This window comes from Centroberyx gerrardi, chromosome 11, assembly GCF_048128805.1.
Source record: "Centroberyx gerrardi isolate f3 chromosome 11, fCenGer3.hap1.cur.20231027, whole genome shotgun sequence".
Taxonomy (NCBI): domain Eukaryota; kingdom Metazoa; phylum Chordata; class Actinopteri; order Beryciformes; family Berycidae; genus Centroberyx; species Centroberyx gerrardi.
In genome coordinates, this window is record NC_136007.1 from 24,114,666 (window position 1) to 24,136,529 (window position 21,864).

A 21,864-nucleotide genomic window follows, 5' to 3' on the forward strand; every position below is an offset into this window, starting at 1 on the left:
TTGATTTGTTTTGATCATTGGATGGCATGTGCGGTTATTTCACCAAATGGAGGAAAAGGGATGAAGAGAATGTAATTGCTCCCTTTCTACATTAAAGTTAGAACGTAACACTTCATTTGCACTTCATTTGGCAAACATTTTTAGAAGGAATTCTGGAAGTTCCCGTCCCAAAGAAAGGGAATAGCAACAAGAAACAATTTAACACGGAATAAAATTTGGCTTCGGTAGATAATATGCTGAGGTAGGAGCCATGGCTGCAAAGCATTTTAAAATAGACCACTGCAGGACGCCACAAAGGCCAGAAAGTTGGCCCTTGTAATCCTGTAATTGGATTCAATGAATGCCAAATACTATGCAAATGGCGGTTTTGGTGACAGAGCTGCTGCTGACTCAGCAGTTGATTTACAAGCATGTCTTCCTCCCTACAATCCTGATACCTAACAATTTTTGGTAGATGAGCCATGATTTGCATTCTGTCCTTGTAATTGTGGACACAGAGAGCTGACTACTGCATTTAGACTTGATGAATAACAACCGATCCCTGATTCTCAAGGAGACAAGGAGTTGATTCTCCATCACTGCTTCATCACTATATCCCACTGTAACCTAGAGGTAGATCCTGCTGCATTTATATACCTAGACTTCAGAACGTACATTCAAATTGTATTATTCTATAATTCAATTCTTAGAATTCTTTGTAAGTCTATAGATATTTACCAAAATTAAAATATCTGGCATTTTATTAACTGCAACATACCTTGTTAGCTAGCGATAGTGGAACCCAAGAGCCTACTTTTTGACTCCCATGCTCTGGAAAGTTAGGGTCGACTCCTGATTCAGAGCTGACCCCCTTAACCCTACAGTTGTTACACGTCAATAGGTCCATGGGTGATGTAGCAAAAATGCTTTCCATATTTAAGATATAAAAACAAGGCTTGCAGGAGCAGAATGCCCCACTCCATAGCAGGAATTGTGGGATTAAGCATCACTAATTTTAACTATGTAAGACACACCAGTTTAGTTTATTGTGTTGTTATGGTGACGGAAATTGTTCTGTCTGTTCTGCCAAAGGTAATCAAATAATTAGCAATCAAAAAGAGAAATAGAAGAGAGCGGTACAAATTGACCCAAATCACTGACATGAAAAACATGCTAGAAGACTACATCCTCAAAGATGACAAAAACAACTTTAATAGAGATGTGTGAATATTCATTGTTTAATTGATGACACTTTCTAGTCCAGTTTACAGTTCATTCATATATCACAGAAACACAAAACATCCTGCAAAAGACATTAATATGATGACTACAAAGTTTTAGAATTTGTGATTTTTTTTCTCAAAAATACGACTGGATCTGCACATGAATCATGCAGTTCTTTATGTCTCTATCACTGCTTGGCTGCAACATCATGGGACAATTAACTGAGAGACTGGCATCCTCTCTACACATTCTCCCTCTCGGGATACGTCTTCATGTAAGCCTCAACCATGGAGTCCAGGTCATGCCTAGCATCGTGGTTCACATTCAAAAGAGCGAGACCTTTTGATCTGAACTTCTCTGGTGTGTTCTCCAGGTACGTCCTGAAGCGCCTGTAGGCCGCATCGCAGCTGTCCTCAAGACTTAAGGTGGGCAGGGTGCCGATCACCCGCAGGACCGCGAGCATGTTTGGGAAGAACTTCACGTCGGCCAGCTGCAGCGTTTCATGGAGGGTGGAGGGTACGGAGTCGCCCTTGCCCCTGTGGCTCCATTTAACCCACCAGCAGTGCAGCTCGGCGGGGAGAGTTCCCGCGTTCGGGATGTCGTTTTTATACATCTGCACGTTTTCCTCCTCGGGTTCGGTGGACTTGTTCTGCTCCATGATGGCGGGCACCAGCGACAGACACCTCAGCGCCTTCAGGTGATTCTCGCAGAAGAGTTCGTTCATCTCTCTGATGACATGGGTCACCACGGGGACAGACAGGTGCTCCTTGTAGTAGCTCTCCGGACGAATCGCCGTTCCGGGTTCCGACCGATGCTTTCTCAAGAACGACCTGGGAACCTTGCCTGGGATCTCCATCGCGGCAGCCAGGTTAACGGCCTCGTCGTGCCAGAACTCGTGGTACACATCGATGTTGTCGGACACTTCCGTCAGGGAGTGCAACACGGCTTTTAAGCTGTTTGCGGCGAAGTGAGCCTCCGTCGCTTTCCCTTGCACGTTCTTCCCGAAGGCGCGAGTGAGCGACAGGGTGTTTTTCAGCACAACCAAGGCCATGACGAACTCGAAATCAGCGAGTGCTTTTGAAATCTCTAAGGCGTCGTGTGTGTCCTGATCGCTCCACCTCATATCTTCGTTGTCGTGCACGCTGTCCACACAGAGCAGCAGTGACTCCAAGATGTCGACCGCCACCTCAAAAGCATCGTGTCTTGCTGTCCAGCTGGTGCGACACACCTCTTTCAGTTCATTGGCTTTCTCCTCCTTGTCTGGGTAGAAAATTGAAATGGCGTGCTCCAACTCTAACTGCAGTGAAGCGGAGCGACTGAAGAATGACTCGATCTTCTTAAAGGTAGACATGACAAGCCGAACCCCTGACAAAGCCATACCGCTGGCCAGTGACATATTCAAGTCACAAGTAGACCTCGGCGTAAGCACTGCCATCGGATACTTCTCTGCCAGTTTGGCGGCAAATGCTTTTATTTTGCTGAAATGTGTGCTGGAGCAGGAGTGGGCCTGGCCTCTGCAGTGTTCCATATTCAAGCCCCACTTGTCAGTCAGTTCAGACAGCAGTCTCTCCACCAAGGCCTCTCCATCTCCTTCAAAAGACAAGAATCCAACAAACTTTTCCCACTGGCAGTTAGCTTGGTCCACGTAACGCAAAAAGACGGGGAGGTACCACTCTCCTGAGATCTTCACCAAATCATCAGTCACCAGTGAGAAAAAGGTGTTTTTTCTGACTTCCTCCAAGAGCTCACCGCGAATGCATTCCTCACACACTTCAATCAACTGATTCAGCTGAGCTGAGGAGCAGCACTCCTTATTCACAGGGTTTGCGTCATACCTCTTCTTTAGGGCTTCGTCGCCTGCATTCATGCGGTATTCTAGTAATGCCTGAAAGTTGCTTGAAGTGAGGCTGTCCTGTTTGTTATCAGAAGGTCCTTTTAAAGGAATGTTTTGCTCCCCCAACAGTACAAGAACTTCAAATAACGATTTAAGGTACTCTTTGTTTTCATCTTCCTCTGGGACTGTCTGAATGTCATCCTTCTTTGTCTCTGTTTGGGTCTTTCTGACTTCTACAGGGGAAACAGAAATTGTTACAAAAGGGAAATCAGTTGTCTAACTTGTAACAAGCGTGGCTGTGGGAAAACTATTGGTTAACCAATGGTAAATGTGTGTATGAGTGTGTGTGTGTGCGTGCATATCACACTGTCATGAGGTAGTTAATGACTCCTTTATGCATTTATGTTTGATAATACTACTCACTTTTCTTCACTTTAGTCTCTGTTTCATCATCTTTGGTCTGCCAAAATAAAAAAAGGCAAATTAAATGAAATATTGGGTTTATTAAGGAATACATATAGAAATCAAATTATGCAGATTATTTTCAGCATTAAAAATGATATCGATTTCTTTTAACCTACCATCTCTTTACCACGCTTCAGCTGTCCATTTTGAGGTTGGCTTGACACATCGAAGATAGTTGGTATGGCATCATCCTTCAACACTGTATTCTGAGGATCCTGAGACCAAACACCAACCAAAATAGTTTGCACCTATGCAGACTGACTCCAGAATATCACTTACATTAAACTTGTATTATACACTTAAATTAACATTTACTAATGTTTACTGATGTTAATGGAATTAGGCGAAAGAATTATCACTAATGGCACCAAAAGAAACTGAGAAACTGAAAACTGCAGACAAGGAAAGAAAGTAAATTCATATTAATACACTAATAATGGATTTAGTTTAAAGGCTCCCATTACATGGTCTCTTATTCAGTATTCTTTGTTATGGACCCCAGATCATTAGGCTGTATTTATAATTGAATCACTTTTATCCACTTAAGCAGTTTATAATGACTTTCTCTGAGAGTGGGAGAACCATTTTAACATTTGTCAAATATCTGATAATGTGGAAAAAAACTTTCCAAGATGAAAATGTACCGCAAACCATTTGTGTACTTTAGTAGTGAGTCAATCAAAAACATAAAGCAAGTAAGCAACACATAAATTATGGCCCAACATATTTGGTGTGAGAAAAGGTAAAACAATAATGAGCTTGCAATACATTCAAGGCTTGTGAATATAAATACGCCAACTGTCCACAGGACAAAGGACTACTTAAGGCTTAAGATCATGTACAGCTTGTAAACATTACTTACACTATCAATCAAAGATGGTTCGAAGTGCTTTCCACAAAGTCTGTAGTATCTGTACAACTGGGCCGGTGATTTCTCCTTGAGATCCTGGCGAGGGCATTTTTCAACCCATTTCTTACATCTGAAAGGAAAAGGTCAAACCAAATTGAGTTTAAAACTACATGGAAATTTTAGTATTGATTTTCAGTTATCATTCAGTACCATATCACATCAACTGACCAAAACAATTAAAAATCATTCACAATCTTATTATCTTTAATGCTTTTTTAAAAACTGTGGTGGTTGAATGCTTTGAAAAGCAATCCAAAAGCATAGCAATTTATGAATCTTTCCCCACAGGCAGAAGAAAACCAATTCAAAATCATGTACACTTTATCCCTTTTGGTGAGTTATCAGGGCAATGATGTTTCTTTTGGAGAGAATGACATGGTCAGCGATTATGAACCACATAGTTTGACAATAACACAAGTGATGACACTAAATACAGAGTTCAAATGGGTTAGAGATTAAATGTCTCTCTTTTGTCGGACTGACAAACAACTGGACACCGTGTACTGATTAAGTTGTTATTAATGTTCAAGGCAATATAAGGACAGCTCCATTAATTACAGTAACACTGTATAAGATGGCAAAGCAGCAGCTCTCTCATATTCTTACTTGGCTGGCCACACATCATTCACTTAGCGAAATTTGCTGCCCTGCTTAATGGCAAAGGTTCATACCTGGTAGAATATAACTTAATATCGTTTTTCGAATCATATCATATATCATGTTATCAAGAGTAGAGAAGAGTAATGCATGTATGCAATTCGTATAAGGTCTTAGGTTATGTTATACCGTGTATGTACGCTTGGCCATAAGCAAGGCCACATAAAATTGCCAGACTTTTCAATAGTTTTGCGTAATGTTCTCTAGGAGAGAATGGTACCCATCTGGGCTAGCTGCTAGCGTTAGCGTTAGCATTAGCATTAGCATTACCTTTCTGGATCCTGTGGAAACCTGAAGAGCGGCTGACGGTTGGATTTGCCACTCGTGCAATTCGGCGCAGCACAATGATTTTGCATCATACAATTATGGCATAAACCTGTTTAATTCAACTAAGTGTTCACTTCTAACGTTAGCTAACAAATAAATATCTTACAAACCACCACTGTCAAGGTAGCGGAAAGAGAACAAAAATGACTTCCGGTCTTAACTTTCAAAATAAAACATTTACAAAAGTTTTTACAGCAATAAAAAGTAAAGAATTTGGGGAAATAATTGTAATATTCAATTTAGAGTACATATTAATAACCATATACACTAGCCAGAATAAAGCTCCTCTAAAATGCCCTGTGCTTGCCAACTATAACCTCACAAAGACACAAACACCAAACTTATAGCCTACTAAACAAATTCAAGAGTAGGCTATCTGTCTATAGTGGGGCACATTTGTTCTTAAAGGCAATGGCCCATCCAGATCATAGTGTCAGGTCAACCAGAATAAGCCTCCTCTAAAATGCTGTGACTGCCATATTCTGTATGCCAGGCTGTCAAAACTCATATGCAAACATCAAACGCACAACAAATAATTTTATACATCATTTTATTTTGAAGGCAAATATTACAGGCAATTTTGGCTAGCTTGATGTATCTACGCAGCATGCATCACATGCTACGGCAAACGAGGCGAATAGGAGCGCGCGCTTTATTTTCTTCCCATAATCCTTAGCAGTCCTTTCAAAGAGCCTTAAAGGACAGAGAGCTCCGACCAGGTAGCACTAGCTGTAACACTATTGGAATGAACAGCAGTGGAAGACACGCGGAGAGGCAGTGTCCAGCCTTGGCACAACTCAAAACATGATGTTAATTACACCTTGAACACATCCTTCTTGTTGTTGTTGTTGTTGTTGTTGTTGTTGTTGTTGTTGTTGTTGTTGTATTGTGCATTTCGTAACAAAGTTATGCTAATTAACCTAGACTTGATGACTTCTTTGAACATTTTGCTTTTGATGGGGAAAAATATCATAGGCTGATCCTACCAAGCAGTAACTTTAATTTGGTTCGTAATAAGTTTATAAACCATTGGTTCTATGCACTATCACGCTCACATGATTAGGATATATGAAAGGTAGCCTATATGAAAGGTTGTGAAATCTATTGGTTTGCACCAAACTTAAGACAACTGAAGAATTCATTTTCATCAACAATTTTGATAGCACAAAGCAGTGTTGCCCCCAAAACTTGCCCACATTACTTTGATATATTCCTAAAACTAGTATTTGTGCATAATTCCTTTCTATATAGGCCAAAACCATGGTGGCCCCGGAGCATCAAATGAGGATCAAGAAGTTGTTCTCCTATATCACAGGAATAAGGTATTGCGTTAACACTTCATTGGCCCATAAGCAAAATCTGGTTTTCAGACAGGGCTTAAAGTAAAAACACACAATAATAATAAAGATGCATATCATAAAAGCACAATAAAACACAGAAGAAATCACCACAATATATACTGTAGACAAACATCTGCTGATAAGACCAGACTGGGAGTCCGTAACTTGATAGATGTTCTTCAGTACAAAAACCAAGTACTAATATGTATCCCCTGGTATTTCACTTTAAGTTATTATATTTTAAACTTGTCCTACACTTCTGCACTGAATAGTTAACTGGCTGTGCTTGCTGATCACTGACCCCTTTCTTATTTGACCCAGAAAGACAGATAATGCATGCATATGTCCTTTGAGTTTGTAACCATTTTGTCATACATCTGGAGTTATGTTTCAAAAAAGTGATATAGTGGACGGTAAACCCACCTAAACCCAGTTTACCCACCTTTATAATTGCAGAATAGAGTTTGGCATAATTGTATGATGTAAGGTAAACTCATAGTATATATCATAGTAGGTAGTACTCTATCAAACTGATGTAGCCTAAGTCATATGAGGATCTTTTAAGGAATGAAAATGCATAATGTATTACTTAAAAAAAAAGAAAGAAAAGAAAATCGGTTTATTGTTTTTATGGGCAGTATAAAACAATAGAGGCAAGAATATATTCATTCAGCTGTACCCCTTTTCCACCTCTCACCCACTTCCCAATCCCACACTATTCCCTGCACTATAAATGAATACTTTCTCAAAATATCATTGATTTTGTTTACATTGGTGGTTATTTCCCTACTGATGATCAGTCACTGGAGGTTGGGTGTGTAGCTGTGGACCAGTATGACTGGAATTCTATTTAGGTTTAAACATTCAAAAGAACAGATGATGCCTTGTAGGATGAAGCTTCGCCTCTTCACGTCGAATTCCTAGTTTGGCGACATTCTATTGGTTTGATGTGTTTTCTCGCGATACCAATCTGGCCAATTGCAACGCAGCAGCGCCAAAGTCAAATCGAGTTGTTTTTCAGGCAGACGTGTTTTGCTCTGGAGCTGAGGCTGTGATAGCTACACTAGAGACTTTCTCCTCGTATTTTACCACAAAGACCGCAGCAGGGTAAGTTAACGTCGATTTTTACTTGACCAATGTACTTGGATAAAGGTACGGTTAGCACCTTATAACTACGTAGCTAACAGTTACTAGATTACCGATACGTTCCCGTTCTCATGTAACTTATGGAGACCACGTTACGCCAAATCTATGAAATGTAATGTTGCCTTGTTTATCGGCAAACGTACGCACCTTCTTCATCATCATTTAAGACCTTGAGTGAATTAATATGTGCCGCTGGAAAATTCGGCATACACGTAATTGACCAAGCAGCACTTGATTAAAATAAAATATCAACTTTTTTAATTGGGTCGTCCTGCTCATTGCAGCCCTCCAAGTTGTGCTTTTGTGGTAACAGAGGGCGAGGTTATAACAGGCGATTCAATTCTAAAATTTAAAATGTTGTTTAACTAGCTGTTGTTTGATGTATTGGATGTGTGCCGAATTACTCCCACCGACTCATAAATATCTTAAGTTATGTTCTACGATTTGTACAATGTTTGCAAAATGAGCAAGACCACATTTGCTATGTAATTTTAATGGAGTTTGGCGTGACGCTCTCCATACGAGAGAGAACGACGAAACTTGTAGTTGCTTTTGGCTACTTTCAAGCTTAACAGCAGAGTGAAGGACGGTACCAAAGTGTAGCCATTGTATAACTAGATAACAAATTCAGTGCAATCCTGCTGTTATATGTATTGCTCTTTTTGCCCTTCAGAAATCTCCATTCATATAACTGCTGGTCGAGGCAGTAAACAAAATGGACAACGTCGCAATTTCAAGACGAAACCACACCAATAAGAAAGTGAGTTAACGTTAATGAATATCATATGAAATGTTTGTATATCAATGTCTCTTTATTCCCAAGTTGCATTTTAAGTACTTATATCCAATTCACCCTGCCTGATGGTTTTTGCATTGTTTTAACTTTATTAGGCAAACAAAGAGAATGCTAAGCCTGCACATGGAAGCAAGTCCTTTATCAAAAGAGATGTTTCCAAAACGACAACTTCTGTGGCTCCCCTGCACCTGAAAAGCAATGACAAAGAGGAGACCGTGGCAAAAGATGGTTCTCAAAAAGTAAAGGCCAAACAGGGGGGTATGAAGGTTACGTCTGGAGAGGCTCTGAAGAAGGTTAAGACTGTGCAGAAAGATGGGAGAGGAGGTGCTGCTACTGATGCTAAAAAACGACAAACGCTTAGCCAGGCGTTCCTCACTGAACAGGCTGTGAGACACAGAAAAGTTGTTGCAGAAGCTCCAAAGCCACCAGCTGCTGTGCTGCCATCTAAATCTGCTCCAGGCATGTACAAAGGTAAGATTGTCCAGTCAAAAATTGGATCCATTTGGAAGTCTAGTGTCGCTGTGGGAGGGGCCGATCCAAAGCCAACTACAAGACCACCAGCACCCAAAGAGAGCCAAAAGGCTGGAAATTTGACAAAGTTCAGGTCCAAATCTGTTGCTGACTTGCCTGGGCGCGGTATGCAGAAGCCTAAACCTACAAGGTCCAACTCGGTGTCAGACGGACTTCCTCCAGTCTCAAAGCGCCCCGTCACTAGCCGTCCCACGACTGGGTGTCGCTCCGCTCTCCCTCCTGCCAGAACCGTCCCAGCAACACTAGCCGGGCCCGTTTCCAGAAACACTACCTCGGTGCCCCCCAAGGGAAAAGGGACACAGAGCAGCAAGCCTAAGATGCCAGTTGTTACAGACAAGAAGGTCAACAAGCCTCCTGTCTCTAGCACCCTCAGCCAGTACAGAGTTACCATGGAGACTGCTGAGGAGAGAAAGTAAGCCTTTTTCTACACACAGACTCATAAATGGGTGCTTGTCTTATTGTTACTGAACATCAGAAATGCTCAAAATTGTTCATGTCTTCCTTCCCCAGAGCAAAACTGGCAGAGTGGCTGGCTTCCAAGGGGAAGAGTCTGAAGAGACCGGCCATGGCGACAGCACCCAAAACCAAAGTTGCTGCGAAACCTGAGGTTCCTCTTCAGTCCCAACTTCAGTCTCATGTTGAGCCTCAGCCTGCTGCCCAGTCTGGACCTGAACCCAGTGTGGACGCTCACAGGCCCGGTTCTGCTGCTGCTCAGACTGAAGATAACCAGAAGCCAGAAGAAACAGCACAGAACTCGACTCCGCTGATCATGAACACCACCCTGGACCTGCTGGACAACTCGGATATGGATCTGCCTGTTGACCCAGAGACCAGAATAAATGACGTAAGCGAAACAGCCAGAATTGCTCTTGCAATGTCAGTTGGATATGAAAACATTGCCTTGCAAATTTACACCCCTGGTACATTTTCTTCTTATCTTATGACAGATTGTGGTGAACCTGTGTGATGCTTTGGAGGCCATGGCGACACCCTCTACATGTGAGGATGGTAAGTTTAGTGCACACTGGACTGCTTGTGTCAACTGTTTATGGAGTGATTTTATTGGCATGGAAAATCCTTATGTATCGAACTGTCTTAATATCAGGTATCTGCATAGGGGTTCTGTTTTAGGATGGATTTTTCTTTTTCTTTTTTTTCTCCTTTTTCTTTTGGTCAGTGTTGCACTCTAATTTACACTCTGTCATTGTTTCTCCTTAAGAAACTCCACATATGAAAGATGAGTGTAATGATGCTGAAATGGAGGACAACACACCAAAGGAAGATGAGCTGGTGAATGAAATGCCTGAGGAAGTTACTGACGAGTTGGAGGATGAGGATGTGGAAGTGAAGAATGAAGCAGAAGAAGAAAATGATGACCAGAAAGTGGAGAATGTTGGTGTTGAGGAAGTTGAAAGTGATGAAGATGAGGATGATGATGATTATGATTATGACGTGATTGAGACCACACCAAAGATGGAAGAAGCTTCAGTAGTGAAATACAGTGTGAAGACCACTCCATACCTGCAAAGGTGAGGTGATCGATTTTTGTTCTGCAAAATTTTTCTGTTACCCTAATGCTCCCCATTGACAGTTTCATAATGAAGCAATTAATTCTCTGGTCACAAGAAGTGGAATCCATTTGGATTAATCCTGACCTTTATGACAAATATTTCTCAAATATCTCCCTCTCGTTTAGTGTCAAGAAGACGATCGAAGGCGAGGCCAGTGCATGTGGATCCCGGCGAAAGAGCGGCATCAAGGACCTCAAGTTTCTGACACCGGTGCGCCGTTCCTGCCGCATCCAGCGCAAGTCTTCCCGCCTGCCTGGGATGCTGGTCGACCACGACACCTGTGTGTCTTCGCTGGCTGAGCTGGTGCAGTTGGATGACGATGCCAACGCCTACATTTACAGAAGAAACCCGGCCCTTCTCGAAGATCTGCCGGACCATCCCAAAGACCTTTAGAGTCTTGGTGGAGGTGTGCTGTTTGAAAAGCTCTGAGAAAATGTATGGGACTGGAACTAATGGGCACTTTATGTGGATTCTGTATGTTAAAATGCTTTTACTCTAGTTCAGAGAAGTTTATGAAGAACTTTAATCAGTAACGCTTAATGTAACTTAATCTATCACAGAAAGTCTGTTTGAGTTGTTATCACTTCTAAGTGGACATGTTATCTTTTGAGGGCTAACATACTTTTCCTATCTTATGTCTTGTCATTTTTTTCTGTTCTGAATGTATTATATTCTTCACATTGAATGATTGAGTTCATTGTAATATAAAGTTGTAAACCACTGAGACAAATGTGTTGTAAAATACACTACAATAAAAATGATATTGCCTCACCTTGAATATGTAAGCTTTGCTAACAGACTATCAAATTCAACAAATAATATTCTGTGGCCACACCTAACATACTATAGTGACGAGTCAGCTGGTGTTCTAGAGCCATTAATTACCTCATCTGTTTCCAAACTAATTTTCTTTGAAGGCAGATAAACGGCACTGGGAAAGGAAGGACTGTCTTCCAACCATAAGGCAGGTATTGCAGTGGCAGAGTAAGCATTGAGTATAGGTGTAATTCTATTGAATGGATGGAATGCACAAGTCCTAATTTCCCAAGATGATGGAAGTCACATAAAATACTGTGTAGGGAGTCTAAACTTATATTGGAGGTGTAGGCTAGGGCTTGTATAAATAGACTTAACAAATGTAATAAGTAGCCCACACCAAACAAGGCAAGCAAACAGGCTAGGTGAAATATTGTACATAGTGTCATTTTAATATATCCTTTCATGAATGGTATCACCAGCAGTGAGTCCTAGATACAATTCCTATCCATATTAATTCCTGCTGTGTTTGATAGATTAACCTCAAAACAGTTCCTGAGTCAAAGGAAACAACCTTCTAATTTGTTTTGTGCACTTTAAGAACGACAGATCACCATTTTGTCACATTTAATCCCACTTTAATTGACCACATTGTAAAAACCCAAAGCTCTCTTAAATGAACGTTGTTTCTTTTGGCCACTTCATTGCAGATATCACCTCCCGACATGCCGAGATTGGACGTTTTAACACCACCAGCTCCCTCTGATCCCAGATGAGACATTTCATCGTAACAAAATAAAAAACGAAAATTATCCACAGAAACAAAATCTCTTTGCTGCAATTCTCTTCCCCCCGAACAAAAGTATAAAAAAGTACTCGTTTCCCACTCATCTGCTGACCACAGGGGAAGGCGTTCAGTGCTGTGCGCTAAAGGGGTGCTGGACTGCGGTTTGATTGAAGGCTTTATGTCCTTGAGAGTCCTCGGTTGTCCAGGTCTTTCACCTGAGAGGTTGAACACAGGACTTTGTTAGAACAATGTTTAAGAGGCAGGTCACCTGAATATATACTTTTTTTTTTTTTTTTTTTTTAAAAGCACAGTGGATAGTCCACCTTCATTAAAAGAAAATCAATACATGCCAGGCGTCATTTTGTGATGAAATGTTGGAATTTACTTTTTTGGTGTACACACTTTCCCTCAACCTGCCTCATCTACAGTACTTCTATTTCAGTTAGTTGTTTCTTACATTTCCCAGAATGACCCGCGTTCATCAAAACACAAGTCTTGTGGCTGCATTGCATTCTGGTCTATTGAGGCTACTGTCAGTAGAGAAATTGGTATCTCTGCCTCTTCTATCATGGATGTGTGATTGCTGAACGTCATAAACCTGACATTTGCTATTGATGTTTTAGATCGCTGAAATATTTTCTGCTAATATAAATATGTGTCATTCCAACCTCCTCATTAAGTACAGTATCTTGATCAAAACATAAGAGTTAAGCTAGACTAGCAGGGGCAGAAATAGTTTCAGAGTAGTTCTTAACCACTACACCAGTTATGGGCACCCAACAAAACATGTCTAAACATGTCTAAACATGTCTACGTGTCTACAAAAAAAAAGAGAGCAGAAGAATCAGTCAGCTGCATAAGATAGAGTCATTTTACCTTGTATATCCTAACCAGCCAGTGCTCTGTTGTGTAGGCCTCCTCCAACACATCCAGTTCAAAGTCTTTGTTCCCGATCTCTGCGTTTCTCACTCTGTCATAGCCAGGTGGGCGCTCTGGAGAGAAGATCATGACATTAGGATTAAGGCTGATACGCACGAGTGTAGTTATATATTTGAGGGGATAGCATGTTGTTTTACTCACTAAATGAATATTCATGCAATACTCATGTCATGTTTGCAGTGGGTATAGAAGCTGTTACAGCTCAGTTCATGTTTAAAATACAGGGCAGCAAAACTGAAGTGTATTGCTTAATACATAGATCCATCAACAAGGAACAAGGTATTCATAGTACCACCTGGCAAAAAATATCCAGAGCTCCATCTTTCGTCATAATTGTCCTTTCAACAAATGCTTGCAAGCACATGTTTGAAAAATGACACTTTAATATATTCATATGAGTCTCAACATGCATCCTGTTGCCAGGTAAAACCGGGCAGCCGTGACAAACAGACTGGACTAGGCTGTTGAGTTACTCACTGGCCTCTGTGTAGACCTGGCCGAAACGGTAGTAGCACATCTTGTACATGAGGCAGTTGAGCAGGACGGGTGAGCCCTCGCGGTCCACTCTGAACTCCCCGGTGGGCGTGTAGTAGTCGTGCTCCTTGATGTGTTTGCCTGTGTCTGTGCTGCCCCCAATACGCACCATCCACAGGAATTTGTTGATGTCTGAGGAGAGAGAGAGAGAGAGAGAGGTAGTGGCATAGATTAGACAAGCGCTGACAAAAACCTTGTACATGATTTTGACTTACAAATCAAAGAGAATAAGAGACAAGAGCCAGCAATTAGATACGGAGCCCCTCTGGGGTCACATGGTAGAAAAAAAAACTTGATGTGTCTACTTATTTTTCTTCTGCAAATCTTGACAAGGTTTATTTTTTGCAAGGTTCCCACTGTGGTCCTGATGTAAAATTCTAGGACTTTTCTAGGACTTTTTCAGCTCAGAGAAGGGGTAAGCAGTCTGGTTTCCACTACAGTTGACATTCCTGTGGAGTAAACCAGCTGAAAACCATCTAATGCAATGAGTGTGTGAACGAAGTTGTAAAATACATGAAGGTGTATAAAATTCCCTGACTTCTTCATAGAATTCATCAAATTCCCTGGCTTTCCTTGTCTTGACTAAACGTCTCAAAATTCCTCAATTTCATGACCAGTGGGAACTGTTTATGGCACTTCAGCTTCATTAGATGGGGGAGAGATGATACAAGACCAAGGCGTTGAGCCACATTCAAAATACTGCCGGCATGTTAGAGCTTTAACCCGCTGACCCCTCAGGACGTACCGTCTGAGGAATAACCAGTCAGTCCTCCAAAGATGACCAGGACATAGCTGACATCCAGCTCCCTCATGATCTCGTAAGCCCTCTCCTCTGTGGACGCCATGGCCTACAGAAGAAACAACATCCTAGTCAACACAATGGCACTTTCTAAACATGGGACCTTTTTCAAGTTTATCAGGTTGGCTCACCTGTCCCACTCTGGAGATGTGTGTGTTGTTCCACGTGTTGTTGTCCACTAGAATGGTTCGATTGGCCATGGCAGTTATCTGATAGCCGTAATCCCACCATGACATGACTTTGGCATCCTGGAAAAACAAGGTAAAATTGAAGTAAGTGAATGGAGGCCCTTTCTATAGTCTAACATTGGCTATGACTTCACACAAGCACATCTTCCTGTAAGCTATGGAGAGGCACATACATGAAGGAGTGCATGCATGTTACACTGTTCTGTCCCCAAACTGATATTACCGTTTATTTTCAATGCTCATTTTTAAAAATGAACAACATTTTTCACTTATTGTGTTTGACAAACTATGCATTGAAAAGTGGAGAAGCTTGAGGCTGTAACCGAACCTTCACCACCTCACTGGAAACTGAATTTGTTTCCCTTTCAACAATTCATCCTATTGTAATAAAACACAAGCCTAAAGCAAACTCTTGTCTCACTTTATCTTTTACATAGATTCCTTTTGGTATGCCTGACCTCGGGGGTGTTGTGGCGGAGCCAGTAGTAGGCCTCTCTGAAGTCGTCGAAGATGATGCGGCTGCCGTCTCCTCCACGGGCCGACAGCACAATGGAGGGGGAGGAGTAAGCCTCGCTGGTCACCCAGGTAGAGTGAAAGGTGTACGTGATGAGGAAGAAGGCCATGACCAGAATCATCCCACTGGCAACCTGGTGGATACATGTAACACAGAATGTAAGACTATAATCGAATGATATAAGATGACAGATGGCACAGTCAACCATATACAGCAAAAATGTATGAAGAATAATTTTAGTGATGGCTCACTGAATCCAAGACCAGCTCACCCATCTAAAATGTATTCCTTGAAGGATTTTGGTGGCGACTAAATCTGAGCTCATGTCTCTGTTCCCCAACAGCTACTGTCTTACCAATCCTGGATCATTTGTAGATATTTTGAGTACTACATCAGCACTTGTAATAAAACAGATCAGGTTTTCACCCCTCTGCTTGTAGGATTACCAAAGAGCTTTCACTCTGACTACTGAAATAAAAAGATGAAATAGGGAATACAAACCTGGCATGCTTCATTTCATGTGGATGTAAACATATGTAAACATATTCCAGGGGGACTACAGGTTTCTGAATTTCCTAAAAGCTTTTTAATGCTAATGTAAATTACATTTAAAACCAATTTCAACCCCAAAATAAGCCCGATGAGTAAAACAGTTGCAGTATGAGAGTAAACCTCTGCGCAACCCAGGAGATTCTAACTTTAAGACGAAGTGCACCAAGATATTTATTTTTAAGGGCTCTGAAATTCAAATCACTTGGATTAACCAGTTGAGTCAAAAGCCGTTTGATGTTAAACATGTAAATGATACACAAAATGTCAACAGGCTGATAGGTCAGCAACCAAAATGAGAGGGGGCAACTGTAGATGACAGCGCCCTCTAGTGGCTACAACAGCACCTTGTACCAGACTCTCTCCGCTTACCTCGTTTTTGATGGGGTAGGTGGAGTCCTGCTGCTTCTTGCTCTTCTTGTCCGGCCGGCTGACGTCCAGGTTCTTCATGTAGGTGGTCAGCACCTGGGACACACCGATGCCCGACAGGATGCACATGACTGGGGCCAGGACCAACATCAGACGCACCTGAGGAGGCAACCAACATGGAGCAGATTATGGATGTGACATAAAAAGCAGGTGTATTTGTATTTTCCTGTATGCGTGTCTCCATGTACTTCAGTTATGTTTTACAGTATGAAGGTGCCCTCTTCTAGTGACTTGCTCTTGAGGCGTGACAACCCTCAAAAGCAAACAAGACTCTGGCTTGATACGTTATCAGGAGTCAAACTGTGCCTTAACAGCGAAGGGTGTGAGACTGCATCGATCTCAGAGCTACTAAAGACATACCATGACAGCTGAGAAGTACATGCTGGTGACTCCATACATGATGATGAAGATCCTGGCGTCCGACAGGTTGTTGAAGCAGTAGTAAAGACCCACTGTAAGAGAAGTGAAGACAAATGTCAGTCAAAGCTGGTTGTTGGTGAACGGATACCTATACCACAATATTACTGTATTACAACAACGGGTCCAAAGCATGACTCTGCTACATAGTGAGGGGCATTTTAAAAAATATCAGTAGATTGTTAAGTTGCATAATTGCATTTCATTTAGTAAATCACTCACTGGTTAAAAAGCTGTAATGGTGTTGCCCAACAGCGAAAGAGGAAGGAACTCGCTCTGATTCTAATCCAATACTATTGTACACAAGTAACAATGGTATTGGATTAGTTTGAAACCCTCTGATGGCATTCTGCCATCACTGCTAGAATTCTTGTCTTACTTTGTGTTTTGAAAGCCAACTAGTAATGGCAGAAAAAAAAAGCAATATTTATATTGAAAATATATTTTTCTTCTGATTTGATTGTATAACAATCTTCTCCTACACACCGTTTGTTGGGTTCAATGTACAGAATCAGACAGGAGAAGAAAAAAGTGCCACTTAAACATACATGCAGCTCTGCAGAACTAACATGTTTAGAATCAATGTCAAGCATGTTTTTTTTCCCCCATTTGTCAACATCCAAAACAGTGTTTTTGTTCTGTTTTGCTTGTTATACAATATTTGTTGCTCTAAATCTGTCTGATACACCGCGTGCTATCAAAGCCAACTTCTGAGCTTTAGTCTGCAACATTCCCTTGAGACTGGCTGCCTCATTTGCGAACAAATCTGTGTTTCCTCCTCCACATCTCAAAGCTCAAGCTAGTCTGGTTACATAATCATGTCAATCCCTATTACTGTGTGTTTGTGTTGTGTCTACCCACCTGGGAACATGAAGACCAGCAGCTGCAGGTCAAAGTAGTAGGAGGACCAAGTCGTGGGCTGGTGCTCAGAGACAGAGGCGATGATGGGGATGTTGTTCTTGGCATAGGAGGGGTCCAGTAGGGAGTAGAAACGACCCGTCCATGGAGAGATCTTACCTGAGGTCAACAACACAAATACACTTTATTCCATCACCCTCCAAATGGCTATACTGTTTTCTTAGGGGCTGCAAGGGTCTTCAGAGAGGGAGATGACAGGTTTATACAAGTTCAGTGTAAGACTGTTCAAGACCTTTTTCATTTCAATTCAAACTAAACTTAAGACCGATTCAACCCCCAGTATAAGCCTGAAGAGTGAAAAAAACAGTAGCAGTATCACAATATCTGTGCAACCAGGTAGATTTCTCACTACAAAAGCAGTGCACTGAGAAAAAAAACAGTATTTGTATGATTTAACATGGAGAAGCAAAATGCTAGAATGACACACACATGTAGATGCTGATCCAAAAAACATATATTTAACACCTATTTTGTATTTTGACCAGCTGGACATGAGTTAGCCATGTCCACTTTTACATATTAGTGGTCTCTCTAACCACTAGGCCATCTTGCCGCCAATCTATCGGTGCAACCTTGTCGCCTCTCTTACCGGTCAGCATGAGAACAGCTCCCACAGAGAGCAGGATGAAGCCCACCAGGGAGATGACGCTCTTGAACAGCACCTCAAACTGCTGGGCGTTGAGTTTGCTGCGCAGGTAGTCCACAAAGGCATGGATCTGGCACAAGCCAAACACACCGAAAGCAGCCATGTGCTCTGACGACTGCACCGGCTGAGGAGGGAGAGCAGGGAGACAGAGGGGTGAGGTGTGCTTCACAGAACAGTGTAGAGTCAATCACACCATAAAGGCCATTAGTTTGGTGATATGATTTGGCTGACACTTCTTCAAAAAAGTGACTATGAAACTACTGCAGGGTGCTTTGTAGTCTTTGATGTCCCAAACCCCTTTCTCTAACGTGACTGTATGGCTTTTATAACTTCTTTGGACTGGATGTATCACAGTTTGAGATCTTCATCACAGTGAGCGAAAATAGGCAAGTTGATCTGGAAGAATCAATTCAAAGAGCAATGAAAGGTAAGAAGTTTATCCTTACAGCAATACAAAATGTGTATTTTGGAGGTTCATGGAAAACCTCAAATTTGGGAAACCAAAATTTACTTTACGTGCTGGCTCCAATTAAAAGTCGGGCAAAATGATTTCTTTTACCATCTTGTGACCTGTGTCACTTCTACTCAGCTGTGTCACTTCCACTCAGTGTTTTCTTTTTCCTTACCTGGAAACCGACAAAAGAGATCTGCATGGAGAGGATGGTACCCAGGCAGTAGACGGTGCAGTAAGCCACGTAGATGCGGTGAGAGAATCGGCCTGTGAGCATCAGGACCAGGACATGGAGGGGGATCAGGTTGATCAGGAACACGTAGCCACCCCAGGAGGAAACCTACGTACACAAACACACACCGTATCAGGACCTCTGTGACCTCTGAATAAGTTCAGTAAACATGTGCATCTTTAGATCTCTTCTATTCCATTTGGATTAGTCACTCACCATGTAGAAGTAGGCCAGGGCGCAGATGGACGACCAGTACACTGAGCCAGTTTTGACAGCCTTGATCCACATGTAGTAGGTCAACAGCATGCAGAAGATGGCAATACCTGGGTAGAATAGGGCAGCAGTATTAGATTAACCAACTTATCGTGACCAAAGGCAGACATTTTCCATAAATAACACAGCTGTGCACTTCAGGCATATACCTTCATTATCGTAGGAGCCGGCAACAGAGCGGGAGATATAACCGGGCACCACTGCAATCATGGCTGCAGCTAGGAGTCCGGCGCCTGCATCCTGGAGAGACAAAAGAACATAAATGGAAGAAAGCACTACATTAATGCCAATCAGAAGCATGTGGGAATCATGCAAGATATTTCTGACAGCACCTGAAGGCAGCATAAGCTTGACTTCTCCATAGGAACTGAATTAAATACAGCAGTTTGCTTTCCATAGAAAACAATCTTCCTCTACTGATCTTAATTACCACTAAAAGGCTACAAAAGGGGCTAATAAAGAAAAAAATAGTTGTTACAATGTTTTATTACAATGGACTTTATTGTAGTTTATTTGTGGATCTTGTTATCAGTTATACCTTGAGCTCCTTGGTGAAGTGGTAGGTGACTATGGCAGTAAAGGAGGAGAACAGGGGAGCCAGGAAGACACAGACATTACGGATGTCAATAGTGATGTGGAAAAAATGTAGGACGTGGTACAGGGCGGCAGAGGTGACCATCAGTCCTGTGAGACAGAGGAGGGGGAGAAAGAAAAGAAGTATTCAAGTAAGCTTTGTATAAGTGCCAATAATGTTGCACTTTATACATGAAGTACATTGGCATCTCTTAACTGAGACTTAAATTGCTCTCCATTTGGAACTATAGTTAAAGCATCTGCATGCCAATAAAGCATCCCAAATCATGCGTTTAGCAACCTGTGCTTGTCCACTGGTAATTTCATCCAATTCCTACCTGGATAAATGGTGCCACCAATGATTCTCCCCAGAGGATACCATGCCCTGTCATCAAACCAGTTGTGAAACTTGTAGAAACCCTCCTCTGCCAGGAAGCGGGTGGTACGGTAGTTGAAGTACCTGAGGATGAGATGTAGTAACATTACTTTGAGGAAGAAAATCCATTAGCAATGTTTGGGAATAATCATGAAAAAAAATAACAGGGACTTACGGATCAAACTCATGGATGACACTTTCAAACCTCAACACAGAAAAGAGTCTGGTTGAGAATGCTGAAGAGGAGAAGCAAAAGAACAGATTTCAGATATTAGATCAATGTTTGAGTTTGTTTGGAATATTAGAGAACCATGTACAGTGCAGGCTCAAATTGCACATGTGGTTTAGTGTATAGGTGGTGGAGGACTTACAGAGGACAGCGGCCATAGACAGGATGAGCAGCTTCAGCAGCGTGTCCTGTTTCTCATAGGACAGACGCAGGAAGCCCAGCTTGGTCATTTTGACGAGGGTAGGGACAGCTAACCGTACTACCTAAAGGGAGGAACACAATCATTGTAAGCCTACACACAGTATATAGCTGTAAAAAAGCACTGCAGAAGCATCTTCTCTGATAAAGTCCAACACTGGCCAAAGTACAAATCTTAGAAAAAACCCTGCAAAAATGGGTAAGTAATTTCAAAGCTGTTTACAAGCCGTAAAGGGCTTTAAAGAGGCGTAAAAGAAATCACAGTCTTCTAACTGTTCAGAGTCAACTTCATGTCCAGCCCAACCAGATAAGGCCACGCACAGTTTGATGTGGCGACAGGAACCAGGAAGTACCAGCTCTGGAAAGTGGAAAACCTCTGCAGGAATTCTTACCTGTCTTTCTCACAATTATATCTCCAAAAAAAATTACGGCATTGCAGAGCGAAAAAAAAGGCAATCATCATGCTGAAGAGAGCTCTAATGCTAACTTCCACAGCAACATCAGTGCAAACCTTGTAAGTGCTGACAGCTAGCCAACCTTAACATCAGAGAGCAGTGAAATTACCAGCAGCTATGCTATCTGAGCACACTTGATATGCACATTTAGAGTGAGTGCAAGTACTGTTACTGAATAAGTGCGCCTGCAAACATTATCATAGCTTCTCAGCATCAGGCCGGCTAATGTTGATGCTGGTTCCATTCAATGTTAACGTTAGCTAAAAGTGTGAGTAGCTAGGTTAGCTAGCTAGCTGCTGTATAATGAACAGTGCGGCCCCAGACCTTTTCCCTCAGATATTTTGAAAATACCAGCGACTCATTCAAATATGGAAACAGGGCAACAGGCTAAATGCACAATTAATCTTATTAAAATAGCAGGTTTAATATTTTATGTTCAGTAACACTCACCCGCTCCGCTCCTGTTACTCATACACTTTTCACACACAACCTTCAGCGTACACTACTCCCGCCTCAACCGGACCACAGTATGGGTTTATTGGCTACGCGTCGGCCAACAGTAACTACTCGCGCTTCTGATTGGTTCCTCAGCTGTCATTCGGAGTTGTTCCGTACCTACCGAGGCTCCTGTTGCCGCTGTGCTGTAGTGACGTGTCCTTAGTGAGTGGAGAAGCTATGGGAGGGGAAGGCGACATGTCGCCCCCTGCTGGCTCAAAACTCACTGAGAGACACTTGAATTGCTTTAATGCATTCCATGTAAAACAGTGTGTTTCAATTCAGTTCAAAGGCGCTTTATTATGGGATACAAAAGTACTAATAAT

At 41.9% G+C, this 21,864-nt stretch overlaps 3 protein-coding genes across 3 annotated transcripts; 1 reads left to right on the forward strand and 2 right to left on the reverse strand.

Annotated features, from left to right (window-relative positions):
• Positions 1 to 1,209: 1,209 nt before the first annotated feature.
• thap12a (THAP domain containing 12a) lies at positions 1,210 to 5,501 on the reverse strand. Its single transcript, XM_071898345.2, has 5 exons — positions 5,340 to 5,501; positions 4,365 to 4,482; positions 3,619 to 3,717; positions 3,461 to 3,497; positions 1,210 to 3,270 (listed from the first exon to the last, which is right to left on the reverse strand). Exons 1-5 carry the CDS (start codon positions 5,426 to 5,428, stop codon positions 1,445 to 1,447), a joined length of 2,169 nt encoding a protein of 722 aa, XP_071754446.2. The 5' UTR covers positions 5,429 to 5,501; the 3' UTR covers positions 1,210 to 1,444.
• A 2,238-nt stretch (positions 5,502 to 7,739) lies between these two features.
• On the forward strand, positions 7,740 to 11,508 carry LOC139910877 (uncharacterized). Its single transcript, XM_071898328.2, has 7 exons — positions 7,740 to 7,843; positions 8,556 to 8,642; positions 8,774 to 9,621; positions 9,720 to 10,053; positions 10,157 to 10,217; positions 10,429 to 10,738; positions 10,906 to 11,508. Exons 2-7 carry the CDS (start codon positions 8,598 to 8,600, stop codon positions 11,171 to 11,173), a joined length of 1,866 nt encoding a protein of 621 aa, XP_071754429.2. The 5' UTR covers positions 7,740 to 7,843; positions 8,556 to 8,597; the 3' UTR covers positions 11,174 to 11,508.
• A 626-nt stretch (positions 11,509 to 12,134) lies between these two features.
• stt3a (STT3 oligosaccharyltransferase complex catalytic subunit A) lies at positions 12,135 to 21,556 on the reverse strand. Its single transcript, XM_071898327.2, has 18 exons — positions 21,494 to 21,556; positions 20,533 to 20,653; positions 20,337 to 20,397; positions 20,124 to 20,245; positions 19,751 to 19,896; positions 19,362 to 19,452; positions 19,156 to 19,262; positions 18,883 to 19,047; positions 18,200 to 18,380; positions 17,554 to 17,709; positions 16,636 to 16,727; positions 16,219 to 16,374; positions 15,242 to 15,430; positions 14,727 to 14,843; positions 14,542 to 14,644; positions 13,740 to 13,928; positions 13,200 to 13,315; positions 12,135 to 12,538 (listed from the first exon to the last, which is right to left on the reverse strand). The coding sequence occupies exons 2-18, from the start codon at positions 20,618 to 20,620 to the stop codon at positions 12,500 to 12,502; spliced, it is 2,118 nt and encodes a 705-aa protein (XP_071754428.1). The 5' UTR covers positions 20,621 to 20,653; positions 21,494 to 21,556; the 3' UTR covers positions 12,135 to 12,499.
• Between the last annotated feature and the right edge of the window lie 308 nt (positions 21,557 to 21,864).